The 13585-nt window shown below is 38.8% G+C and overlaps 1 protein-coding gene across 1 annotated transcript; it reads left to right on the forward strand.

The window, feature by feature from the left end:
- Window positions 1-10467: 10467 nt before the first annotated feature.
- Window positions 10468-10983, forward strand: LOC102140788 (large ribosomal subunit protein uL24). Its single transcript, XM_005555641.5, has one exon. It carries the CDS (start codon window positions 10498-10500, stop codon window positions 10933-10935), a length of 438 nt encoding a protein of 145 aa, XP_005555698.1. The 5' UTR covers window positions 10468-10497; the 3' UTR covers window positions 10936-10983.
- The last annotated feature ends 2602 nt before the right edge of the window (window positions 10984-13585 follow it).

Genomic DNA, 13585 nt, shown 5'->3' on the forward strand with positions numbered 1-13585 from the left:
TTGTTTGTTTCTGAAAGCAGGGATTCTTATCTGAGTTGCTTACTGTTGTATCCCAAGCACCTAGAACAGTGTCTAGCTCATAGCAGGTGATCAATACATATTCAGAAAATAAGTGAATGAATACGGGAAATAAGAGAAAGTCGTAGTTAAGAGCCAGGGCTCTGGGATCAGACAGACAGACCTGAGTTCAAATGATAACCTGCAACTCCTAAGCTTAGTGACCTTGCTCAGCCTGCACAGCTGCAGAACCCTCATCTGGAAAATGGGCCTGAAGAGGGGGCCCACTGTTTCAGATTGTATGAGTCCACGCAAGGAGAAGACTTATGGGCTTTTGAGAACATAAATTCCCAGTACCTGGCTCATGTTCTTCTTCTTGTCATTCTTCCAGACTGGGTTTGAAGGCCCCCTTAAATACAAACATTAGCAGTTCATGAAGCATGACCTGTCTTCCGAAACTGTGCTTCACATCAACAGCTAAGAAGTGACCCTCACCACCAGTGAGGGATGAGTCCCCTGTCTCACTCAGCATTTTGGCAGTGGTGGGGGCAGTCTGTGCTGAGTCTCTGGGCCAGGTTTCATATCACTCCTGAACTGAGGTCTGTGTCACGTCATCCCAGGCACAGTAAAGAGAGAGGAAGAAACTATTTTCAGCTTGACTGACTGACGGCCTGGGATTATTATTCTTTGGGTTCCAGGACACAGTGCTCTTATTATTTACAGAGAGCTTTCATTTATTTTTTCAATGTTGAAAGCTCATGCCAGTACGGTCATCTGAAACCTCATGGCAGCATATATAGGAGACGATCATATTCCATTCTTGGTTCCCTTAAACAGGGTGCTACTGTTGCAGAAAGGAAGTTCCAGAGGTAACTATTCCCCTGTGACTCTAATGTGGTCAGCGGAACTGTCTTATGCAAAGTAGGCTTTGAAAAGGCTTTTGCTGGCTGAAATATAGGAGCTGCCATTCCCAGCTGCTTGTTTGTCCGTCCTGGCCAGCATCCTGCTTCTCAGCAGTGCCAACAGCTGATATGCCAGAAGAAGACAGATCTTTCCTTGAGCTCCTTTTCCTATGAACCAAAAGAAGCATCCTTCTCCTACCTCTTAGGCCTTTTACAAATAGACTCAGGAGTGAGATGTGGGCATGGTGAAAATTGAACGATGGAAAACCACTGTAGCACACATGTGCTGGGAATGGCAATCAAAGTCTCCAGGAGGGTCTGATGATTTGGTGTGATGGGTTCAGGGGATGAAAAATCCATTGCTTAACAGGGGTGAAGTGGGTTTCATAAAAAGGGAAGAGGGCAGATGTAAGGCAAAAATACCTGGGGAGGGGCAGAGACTGGAACAAATCTCCAAGAGAATGTTTTGTCCAGAGGGGACAGCCACTACTCAAATCCAACTGATGTTAGGTGTGATTCAAGCCCAGCGTGGCCAGATTTTTTTTTTATTTATAGAGAAGACAACAATCCTTTTTTTCCCTGTGAAATCTCTGAAACTGTAAATATTTGCAACATATTTATTATTTTTAAGCCATGTGTAGACCAAAGAAAACATATCTTTGGGCCTTCAGATTTCCCTGCAATAAACATTCACTCTACAATTACTTGCTGAGTACCTACAATGCGCCTGGCACTGTTTTGGGAGCCAGCAGATATAAAAATGCAGAAGACATGAATCATGTTTTCAAATCCTTTGTTAAGCAAAGGAGAAAGACAGAAGCAGAAGCAGATGTAATAATAAGTGCTGGAATGGAACTAAAGGCTATACATCCACAGGAAAGGAAAAGGCAATCTCAGTTTCTGAGATTGGAGGTCTGGAATCACAAGAAGGGTTTTATCTGCTAGAGAGGTGTTTGCAGGGGAAGGCATTAGGGAGAGAGGAAACAGCATTGCCAAAGGCATGCAGGGGAACACTGCACGGCACATGTGAAAACCAGCAGTGACCTTGCGGGGCTTCTGTGCAAGGCAAGTGGCGGGTGGGAAGTCTGGCTCTGAAAAGCCTCCAGCTCCAGGCACCTTGCATTCTCCAGATCTTTGTTTTAACTGGTGGTGCCCGACTTTTCTGGGTCTCAGGTTGATCCAAGAATGGCAGAATACCCTTCCACTTACCTCCAACACTCTCTGTGGAGTGTGACAGCTGAGGATCCAGGCACCATGGCAGCCTAAAAGTCTGCTGGGGACACCAGCATGGATATGCTCTCCCTTATCCTTGGCCAGCGCACATCTGCAGCCGCTCTGTCTTGATTCACTGTCTGCACCTCTCATCCCATTGTAACTGTATCCATTCAGCATCTGGGTGCTTCAATACCTATCCATACTCAGCATCTGTTTACAGTTGAATACGCTGAATGGCAGCAGCACTGATTTCACCAACAGCTAAATCTTCAACATTAGGTAATTGACTATCTTTCCTCAAACTTTTTTTTTAAGCACACATCTGCCAAATTCATATGGGCGTCCTTAATAATCTGTGAATATAATTCAGTTTTGCTGGTACTACCTAATACGGTGCTTGTCTTTTGTTTTTTAAAGACTTGCCTTTATCCTCCTACTCTGAGTTGTACAGGTCATCAGACAACTATCCTGGTTGAGAGACAGAAATATTGCCTTTTATCTACATGAGCTGTAACTACGGGGCAGCATAGCATGGTGATTAAACTTCTGAGTCTGGTGTTACGATTCAAATCCCAGCTCCATATCTGACCCATTGTGGTCACTTTACCTCTCCATGTTTGTTTACCATGCAGTACCTCAGAGATTAAATGAGCTAATATAAGTAAAACACTTAGCACCTGACACACAGATGTATATAAGCATTAGCTGTTATTATTAGTGACATTATTATTTCAAATGGCCCCAAACTGATAGAGGAGAACAGCTTTTTAAAAAATATATATCTTTGACTGGCCCATATCCTTCTCCAGCTCTATATTTGAATTGTGCAGTTTTTGTAGGGGAACAGAGTAGATTAGATAAGGTTTAAAAACCTTTTTTTTAAGCAGGCAGACATTCATGGGTATAGAGTTTTTTTTCTTCTTTGTATTAACTGCTATGTGTAATTCTAGAATTTATCATCAAATTGGCTAGAATAGGTTTTCCCTAGATTGAAGTAATAATAATCTCATTTGCCCCAACTCCAAAGCCCTTTGAAGTTAAACATTGAGAGGAAGAATGGTGGGGCCACTCAGCAGAGATTAGATCTTGTTTTAAACACTAGCTGCTCTGAGAATAATTTCCTTAATTAATATTCACAAGATATCATACACTTGAGACTATATTTTCATGTAACCTACTTGCATGTAATTGTTCGCTAAGACTCTTCACTTCGTTTGTATCTTCCTTTTGTGTCAGTATTCAACAAAATCATTTCCATCTAAAAGCAGTGCTGAAGGGGGTGGAGGTTCGTTGGGTCTCCCCTTCTGTGTGAAAGCCAGCACACATGGGCTTTCATCTCATTTCTAAAGTTAATATTGTTTTGTGCTTATTTCTGTTCTTAACTAGATGCACATGGCTCCCAGACTTGCTCTCCTTTGTGGACTCAAACCCTGAACATGTTCAGGTGTTGCCCTCTTGTCAGTCTCATGTTACAGGGTGAGGAGCTTATCAAAGCACCCTGGAGTATCAACTGGCCAAAGAGTCTTAAAACCCTGAAGGAGTCACATTTGCCATCAGTAACAGCATCTGAGGGGATCAATCTGGGTCAGGCAACCAAAGATTGTCAACTTAAAGGACTTTAGGTTATTCAGGAGTCAGCTTGCCCAAAGGTCAGTGAAAGGAGCTAAGATACCTTGGAAGGAAATCTTTCTGTATGCAAGCCTTGTCAGTTTTGCATATTTCTCAGAAGAAATTTACAAATTAAAAAGTTATCTTTTACACACTTTTTTTACGTTTAAATAAATTTGCTAACTGTTTAAGGTCTCTCTGTTAGTCTATTTTTTGCTGCTATAACAAAATGCCACCGGCTGAGTAAATTATAAAGAACAAATGTTTATTTGGCTCACAGTTCTGGAGGCTGGGAAGTTCAAGAGCATGGTACCAGCATCTGGTGAAGATCACCCCATGGCGGAAAGCAGAAAAGCAAGTGAGTGTGTGAGACAGAGAGAGAACAGGAGCCAAAATCATCCTTTTATGAGGAGCCCACTCCCATGACAATGGCATTAGTGCATTCATGAAGTTAACCATCTCATAAGAGTCCCAACTTATCATACTGCTATAATGACAATTAAATTTCAACATGAGTTTTGGAGGAGACATTCAAACCACAGCAGTCTCCAACCGGTGACTTTCCTACATTTGCAAATGCTTTTAAAGCAAAACAACATCCTCACCTCCTTCCATATACAACAAGTAGAAATACTTTTTGCTTGCTAGTTTTGTTTTAGAAATGATTTGGGTGCAATTTTTAAAATAGCTGACTACAGGCTGGGCATGGTGGCTCACACCTGTAATCCCAGCACTTTGGGAGGCTGAGGTGGGTGGGTCACCTGAGGCCAGGAGTTCGAGACCAGCCTAGCTAACATAGTGAAACCTCATCTCTACTAAAATTACAAAAATTACCTGGGTGTGGTGGCAGGTGCTTGTAATCCCAGCTACTTGGGTGGCTGAGGCAGGAGAATTGCTTGAACCCAGGAGGCAGAGATTGCAGTGAAGCTGAGATCTCACTGCTATACTCCAGCCTGGGCAATAGAGTCAGGCTCTGTCAAAAAAAAAAAAAAGTTGACTACAGTTCTACCATCAAACAATCAATAGTTGAGTTCTTAATAGCTCTTAGAACAAATTACATTAACAATTATAACGCTACAAAATACTTGAAAAGTATATATGAATACTATATATGTTATTGTATATGTTGAAAATGGTATATATGTTTATAAAACATACTGTACATACCTCCACACACATCTATGTATTCATACATATCTTTTTTTCTCCATAGGTTCAGTAATTGCAAGACCAAATTTCTTTACTGCCAACAGATGGTTTATAAAGTCTTACCATGGGAGGGTGCCAAATATTTTCAAGATTTTCTTGCTTTTTTTTTTTTTGTAACTTCTTAATTGCTATGTATAACTGAAGAAGCAGAGTATCTGCTAATAATTCTTTTTTTTTTTTTTTTTTGAACCATTATCAATCCAGGAATTTGCCTGCCTGGTGGACATGATCTACACACAGCTGACATTCATCACTGTCCAAGTTAGTATCATGCTCTGGCAAAGAGTCTGTGCTTCTTGCTGCAGGTCTCCTGAAGCTTCCTGCGTTAGACCCTGGTCTCTTTTCTGTGACAGGATCTCCTACCATTCACCTCCATGTCTGTTGAAATACTTCCATCATTCCAGACCTGTCCAGATAAATGTTCAAATATAAAGTGCAAGATAGTTCACAAAATAAGAAAATAAGTACTGAAACTTATGCAACATTATCTTCTCAGCCTCATTCAACTGAGATACATTTCACCAACCAGATTGTCAAAGATTAAAATGTTTGATGGCATAAAATAGGAGAAAGTGTGGGGAAACAGGCAGTCTTCTATGTTGCTTGGGAGAGCATAATTGGTACAACCCCAGTGAAAAGCAATTTGGCAACATGATTAGAATAATAACTGCATACATGTTTTGACTAGTGATTCCATTTCTAAGAATGTATCCCATAAATATATTCTCACATCAACTAGATGATGTATGTACTAGATTATTCATTAAAGCATTATTTGTGATAGAGATTGGAAACCACTTGGATGTTCTAGAATAAGGGACTGGTTAAATAAACAGTAAGGTATCGGACCAAAGGACTACCATGCAGCTACAGAAAGAGAATGGGACGTTCTATTCTGATATGGAGGATCTCAAAGATATCCTCATAAAGGGGGAAAAAGGAAGGGGAAAAGTATCCACCATTTAAGTGAAAAGGGTGAAAGTGTGAAGGTGAGTTGGGATATAAATACACAGTTGCCTGTATGTACACAGTATAGTCGGAAGGATTCTGAAGGCACTAGTATACTCATTCCTAGGTTGGGGGAATAGTGTTAGGTGGCTTTGAGACAAGAAGGGAAAAGGAACTGTCACACTATACCCTTTTTGTTCTTTCAGAATTGTGAAATATATAAAAGTATGAGCTACACAAAATAATAAATGAAATAATGTAAAAATGAAACAAAACCATAAACACCATATATACCTCTTGAAAGCTCATTTGTCTGATGGACACATTATTTGAAGCATAGCAAAACTAGAGAAATTAGAGTACAGAAATAAAAGTTATTAAAGAACTTGGGGAAAATGGCTGTAAGAATTGGAATCAGCTTCTGAAACAATAGGGCAGGGAAAGTCTTGAGATACCAACAAGTCAGTTGGGAGAGACAATGAGTTACTGTTCTCATTTGCTAGGGGTTAATATTGAAGTTCTGACTGAGAAAGGCATAGATGTGACATTGCAGAGTGAGGGACTAGATTGTCACTTGCATGTTTTCAAAAGGCAAAAAAAATGTAAGAATTGCTCTACCATCAGCCAGAAGTCCTGGAGATGGAAGACAGGGTGAGCTTAGCTCTGCTCCCTGGGGAAATGGAGAGGACAGGAGAAGACTCGTGAAGAGCTTTGATGGTAGATTCAGGAATGTGATGCTGAGTTGGAAATAAGCTGCACATTAATTTCTCAGAGTAAAGGGTACCTGAGTGTTTCCCAGGGACTAGATGAGGGTCACATAGGAGAGGATGAGCACACAGAAGCCTTCCCAAATCCTGCAGGAGAAGACTCCAGCTGCGGGCTTTTGAGGGGAAGGCTGCCAGAGTGGTTGTGGAGGGAGAGCCCCAGGGATGGAAATCTTGGAAAGGGTGAACTTAATCTTCTGTAAGTGCCAGGCAGCACAAAGTCATCCAGTCAAAGAAGGACTGTTCCACCCACTTTCCTGTCCTATCTTGCCCCTCTGTCACCTAGCTGGGGTCTGTACCAGACTAGAAGTAGGGGAGGAGATGAGCAGAAGCTGGCCACATCCTCCTTTGCCCCCAGGGCAGGAGCCGCCAACTGCAGGCCCCAGCAGGAAGGAAAGAAAGGCGAGGTCTGGTCTTCAATTGAAAATTGAAGAGTTGATTATGATCTTCGAACACATTCTGTCTGCTGATTTGAGACTTTAAGACAACTTGTTATCTAAGAGTGAGCAGAAAAATCATGGGGCCTGTTGAATTTTCCTCAAGAGGCAGGGGAATAAATTTTAAAAGAGACAAGAGTAAAGGAAACAAAAATGTTAAAGGAGACAATTTTAATGAAGAAATAAGAATAAAGTCAAGTCTTGGTCCTCTACCACAGATCATGTGTCCAATGCTTTAGGAGATTTATTTTCACAAAACCAAAAGAACTTAGTTTAAAGTGCATTCAGGGATAGTAAGACAGATTGGACATCACAGAGAACTTCCTTGCTCTAAATTTGCAAAATGTGAATTTGCTTACTATGTGAGATTGTGGTACCTTTTTGTTTTTTAAAGATAAAACTTTACCAATACTATTTTCTTTTTCCTTTCTTTATAATTTTTTAATGACATTAAAAGGTTAAAAAGAGTTGATTTAAGAAAAATTTAAAGTAAAAAATAAAACAAAGATTTGGCATAATTTGTGAAGATGGGATGTAAATTAACTTCGGAAAACACTTTTCTAAACAGGGTTTGTGTAAACGTCAGAAAACAAAATGCTATGCAATGATATTCCAAGTTACCATTTGGAAGAATTCTGTAGAATAATCTTTAGCTAAAGTATTTTTTTTTTATGATTGGTCCAGAATAATCCATAGATTTGTAACATTCTTCAAAATGATAATTCAAATCAGTTGGATCTAAAGACAGACTCAAAATAAAGGCAGGAGGCAACATTGTAGAACTCAAAAAAAGCGAAAAAGGCAAAGTCTTAAAAATAAAAAGAGAAAAGTAAAAGAACAAAAGGAAGCAAGGAAGAGAAAGAAAGAAAGTCAAAGAAAGAGAAAGGAAGAGAAAGGAAGAAAGAAAAAAGGAGAAAGAAAGGGTTACATACAATAAGATATAGTTTGTGAGCACTCTGGGTCCTAATTTTACTTTGATGGTTCTGTTAGCTCAGAAAACACTTCGATTTGCACTCTTGGTTTAAAATATGAATTAAGCTCTTCTGACTCCATAATTTTGGGCCTCTAATACACAGGCATTATTTAGTTTTCCCTGTTATGCATTAGAAGGTACAGACACTATGATTTTATTTAGCTAATTTCAAGATTAAAGATTTCCTTAATTGTAGTCTTCCGCTAGTTCTTTGTAGTTGCTAAAACTGCATGCTTGATTGCTCAAGGGAAAACTTGTACTATTTGAGGCCCTGTTAAGTGAAGTAAACTATAGGCTTCCACTTCTAGGAAGATAGAGTAGATGCACTTCTCCCTGTTCCTCCCACTAAATACAGCTAAAGGCCCTGGGCTTAGATGTATATTTGTTATATGTGTAACAAACATGAGAAGACTCTGAAAGGTGGATACAAGAAGGCAAAACTGCTAAGGGATTCAGTAGCCTAGAAACAACACAGTGATGATGTCCCTGCCTTATACATCCTAGACTTGGAGTGAAGAAGTTGGCAACTGGAAACGTCAATGGGTACAGAAGAAGAAGAAGAAAAAAAAAAGCCTCAATAAAAGTTAAAAGTTAACTCTTTCTAACCAATGGACCAGGAGTAGGGCAGCGCAGCAAAACACTAAACTTTTAGACAATGGCTGCTGTGCTCCAGCCAAAAAAACCACAGAAAAACTTATGGTCCCACCCCAATCCCCAACAGCAAGGGCTGAATGGAGAGCCTAGATTTCCACCTTTGCCAGGCTGGAATGTAGTGAGATGCCCTGACTTCCATGCAGGATAATATCAGAAAAGGTCAAGCAGTGAGTCACATCTTCACCACCGCCCAGAAATAATGAGACCACTACTCCCAGTGGTGTCAGTGGAGGCCACAAGGGAAGCAGTAAGGACATATCCCTTTCCCTCCCAGCCACTCAAGGCCTAGTGGGGTGGGGGTAGCAAAATTCCCACCTGTGTCCAACATAAATGAGGTGCACTCCCATCTCAGGTGTGAACAGAGGCCACGAGGGGAACCTGGCTATGCTGTCCCACCTGGCAGTAATAAGACAGTGCTCCCTCTTCCTCTGCCAGAGCAATGTCACTGGAAGCTGAAACAGAAGGTTTAAGAAGATTCAGAGCCTTGGCCTGTTGCAGTGGCTCACGCCTGTAATCCCAGCACTTTGGGAGGCAAAGGCAGGTGGATGACTTGAGGTCAGGAGTTCGAGACCAGCCTGACCAACATGTTGAAACATCGTATCTACTAAAAATGCAAAAATTAGCTGGGTATGGTGGCGGATGCCTGTAGTCCCAACTGCTGGGGAGACTGAGGTAGGAGAATCACCCGAGGGCCGGAGGTTGCAGTGAGCCGAGATTGTGCCACTACACTCTAGCCTGGGTGACAGAGTGAGACTCCTTCTCAATAAATAAATAAATAAATAAATAAGCATAAAACATAAAAAAACTTAAAAAAAAAAAAATAGGTCCAGAGCCTCATAAGAACCTAGATGTCTGGGTTTAAAAAAACAAACAAACAAACAAAAAAACCCCACTAATTGTACCAAGAACCAAGAAGATCTCCAACTGGACACCTGAAGACAATCAATAGATGCCAACATTGAGAGGATAGGGATGTTAGAATTATCATCTGAATAAGATTTTTAAAGCAGCCATCATAAGAATGCTTCCATGAGCAATTATAAGCATGCTCAAAACAAATAAAAAATAGAAAGTCTCGGTAAAGAAATAGAACATACAAAGAACCAAATGAAAATTTAGAACTGAAAAACACAGTAGCCAACAACAGCAACAACAAACAACCCCAATGGGTAGGCTTAACAGCAGAATAGACAGGACAGAGGAAAGAATCAGTGAACTTAAAGATCCAACAATAGAAACTATTCAATCTGAAAAATAGAGGGGAAATAAACAAACAAACAAACAAACAAAAAATATATATATATATGAGGAGGGCCTCAAAGACCTATAGAACTATAAATGAAGGTCTAACATTCCTGTCATTAGTGTTTCAGGAGAGGGGGAAAGAGGACAAGGCTGAAAAAGACTCAAAAAAAAAAAAAAATAGCTGAAAATTTCCCAAATTTGGTAAAAGATATAAATCTATAGATTTCAAGAAACTGAGTAAACTCCAGGTAGAACCCCCAAAGAAATCTATACTAAGACACATAAAAGTCAAATTTCTGAAAGCAAAGCAAAGAAGCCATGAAAAGCCTTGAAAGCAGCAAGAGAAAAACAGCGCCTTGCCTGTAAGGAAGAACACATTCCAATGACAGCAGATTTCTCATCAGAAACCATGGAAAACAGAAGGAACAAAAGGAAAACCATTTCACAGATTAGGAGAAACTAAGAGAATTTGTCACCAACAGACCTACTTTAAAAGAGCTTCGCTCTTCCCTTTTGCGGCCATCACCGAAGCGGGAGCGGCCAAAATGAAGTTTAATCCCTTTGTGACTTCCGACCGAAGCAAGAATCGCAAAAGGCATTTCAATGCACCTTCCCACATTCGCAGGAAGATTATGTCTTCCCCTCTTTCCAAAGAGCTGAGACAGAAGTACAACGTGCGATCCATGCCCATCCGAAAGGATGATGAAGTTCAGGTTGTACGAGGACACTATAAAGGTCAGCAAATTGGCAAAGTAGTCCAGGTTTACAGGAAGAAGTATGTTATCTACATTGAACGGGTGCAGCGGGAAAAGGCTAATGGCACAACGGTCCACGTAGGCATTCACCCCAGCAAGGTGGTTATCACTAGGCTAAAACTGGACAAAGACCGCAAAAAGATCCTTGAACGGAAAGCCAAATCTCGCCAAGTAGGAAAGGAAAAGGGCAAATACAAGGAAGAAACAATTGAGAAGATGCAGGAATAAAGTAATCTTATATAAAAGCTTTGATTAAAACTTGAAAAAAAAAAGAGCTTCATATAGGAAGTTCTCTAAACAGAAAAATAAGTGATGGAAGAAGGAACCTTGGAATATCAGGAAAGAAGAAAAGCAAAGGTAAAACAAAATATAGGTAATATAATGAAGTTTTCTTCTTTCAACCTTTCTAAATTATGTTCAATAGCTAAAGCAAACAGGATAACACTCTTGACTTGGCTCAAATTGCATGTAAGGGAAATATTTCAGATAAATCTATTATAAATGTTGGACAGCAAAGGAGCATAAAGGGAGGTAATGGTTTCATACTTCACTCAAACTGGTAACATCAGCAGTAGAATACGAGAAGTGGTGTATATGTAATGTAATATCTAGAGAAACCACTAAAAAAGCTACATACAATAATTAAATATAAATATATAAATATGACAATGAATATGAACACATGCACAGTTACACAAACATACACACACACACAAACACACAAGTGGTTCTACTTCTCTTATTGAGCCCAGATATATAGTATAAAGTATATTCTCTAGAATACATTTAAATTAATAGAATTAATATGACAATCAATAACAGAAAGATAAAAGGAAAATCACCAAACACTTGGAAACCAAAACATAATTTCAGGAATATAAAATGAGATGACCACAACAAATGCTGTAGGCTACTATGAATACCTCTACACATAAAAATTGTAAAACTTAAATAAAATGGACCAATTCCTTAAAAAACAAAACAAAAACAAACAAAAAAAAAAAACAAACCCAAACTACTAGAACTCACTCAATATGAAATAGACTCCTTGAATAACCTCTGTTAAGGAAATTGAATTTGTAATTTTAAAACTTCCAAGAAATAAATCTCCAAATCCAGATGGTTTCACTGGAAAATTCTACCAAGTGTTTAAAGAATGAAGACCAGTTCTAAGCAATTGCTTCCAGAAAATAGAAGAGGAGGGAACACTTCCAAATTCATTTTATGAAGTTAGTATTACCCTAATATTACAACCAGACAGAGTCAAAGTAAAAAAAGAGAAAACTATAGACCAATATCATAAATGTAGATGCAAAAGTCCTTAACAAAATATTAGCAAATAGAAGTCAGCAATATATTAAAAGAATTATACACAATGACTAAGTGAGGTTTATTCCAAGATACAAGGCATTTGAAATGCAATAATTAAAAAATAAATCATAATCTACCACACTAACAAACTGAGGAAAAGAAATCCCAATTGTATCAATCAGTGCAGAGAAAGTATTTAACAAAATTCAATACCGCTTCATGATAAATGCTCTCGGACAAATAAGAATAAAGGGGGACTTCCTCAGCTTGATAGAGAATCTATAGACAGCCTACAGCTAACATTATAGTTAATGGTGAAAGGGTCAATGCTCTTGCCCTAAGATTAGAAACAAAGTAAAGATGTATGCTCATCACTCTTTTTCAATATAGTACTGGAATTTCTAACCAGTGGAATAAAGCAAGAAAAGGAAATGAAAGCATATGGATCAGCAAAACTGTCCCTATTTGTAGATGATATGATTGTCACTGTAGAAAATCCCAAGCAATCTGCAAACTACCTAGAACTAGTAAATGAGTTAAGCAAGATTGCAGGATAAACACACAAAAAATCCATTATATTTCTATATACTAGTCATCAACACATAGACACCAAAATTTAAAATATAATGCCATTTACAGTTATACAAAAATATGAAATACTTGGAGGTTAACTCTAAAAAAACATGTACAGGACTTCATGTTGAAAATTACAAAATGCTGATGAAAAAATTAATGGTTTAAATAAATTGCAAGACATACTGCATTAATGGTTCACTGGAAGACTCAACATAGTAAAGGCACCAATTTTTCTCAAATTAATATACAGGTTAATGCAATTTCTATTAAAATCCCAGCAAGATGTTTTGTAAGTATAAACAAAATTGTTCTAAAATGTATTATGATAAGGCAAAGGAAATAGAAGAACTAAAATAATTTTGAAGAAGAATATGAAAGGACTCAGTCTAACCTCTTTCAAGACTTATTGTATAGCTACAGTAAGTGAAATTGGTGTAGAGATAATCACATGGATAAATATAACAGAATAGAAAATCCAGAGATAGTGCATATCCAATTGATTTTTGACAAAGGTACAAAAGCAATTCAGTGGAGGAAGGGCAATCTTTTCAACAAATGAAGCTGGGGCAATTGGACATTCATAGGCAAAGAATAAAAAAGCCTCAGCCTGTCTCACACCTAAGACAGAAATTAATAACTCAGATGGATCACAGACATAGGTAAAACAAAAAGTTATAAAACTTTTAGAACAAAATAGGAGAAAATCTTTAGGCTCTAGCTTCAGGCAGAGTTCTTAAACTTGACACTGAAAGCATGACACAGAAAACGAAAAACTGATAAATTGGATTTCATTAAAATTCAAAACTTTGTGCAGCCATAAAAAATAATGAGATCATGTCCTTTGCAGGGACATGGAAGAAACTGGAAGCCATCATCCTCTGCAAACTAACACGGGAACAGAAAGCCAGACACTGCATGTTCTCACTCATAAGTGGGAGTTGAACAATGAGAACACATGGACACAGGGAGGGGGACATCACCCACCGGGGCC

The sequence above is a fragment of the Macaca fascicularis genome, chromosome 5, assembly GCF_037993035.2.
Source record: "Macaca fascicularis isolate 582-1 chromosome 5, T2T-MFA8v1.1".
Lineage (NCBI taxonomy): Eukaryota > Metazoa > Chordata > Mammalia > Primates > Cercopithecidae > Macaca > Macaca fascicularis.

Coding starts and splice junctions, on each gene's coding strand:
- LOC102140788 (XM_005555641.5), top strand. CDS start 10,498: ATGAAGTTTAATCCCTTTGTGACTTCCGACCGAAGCAAGAATCGCAAA.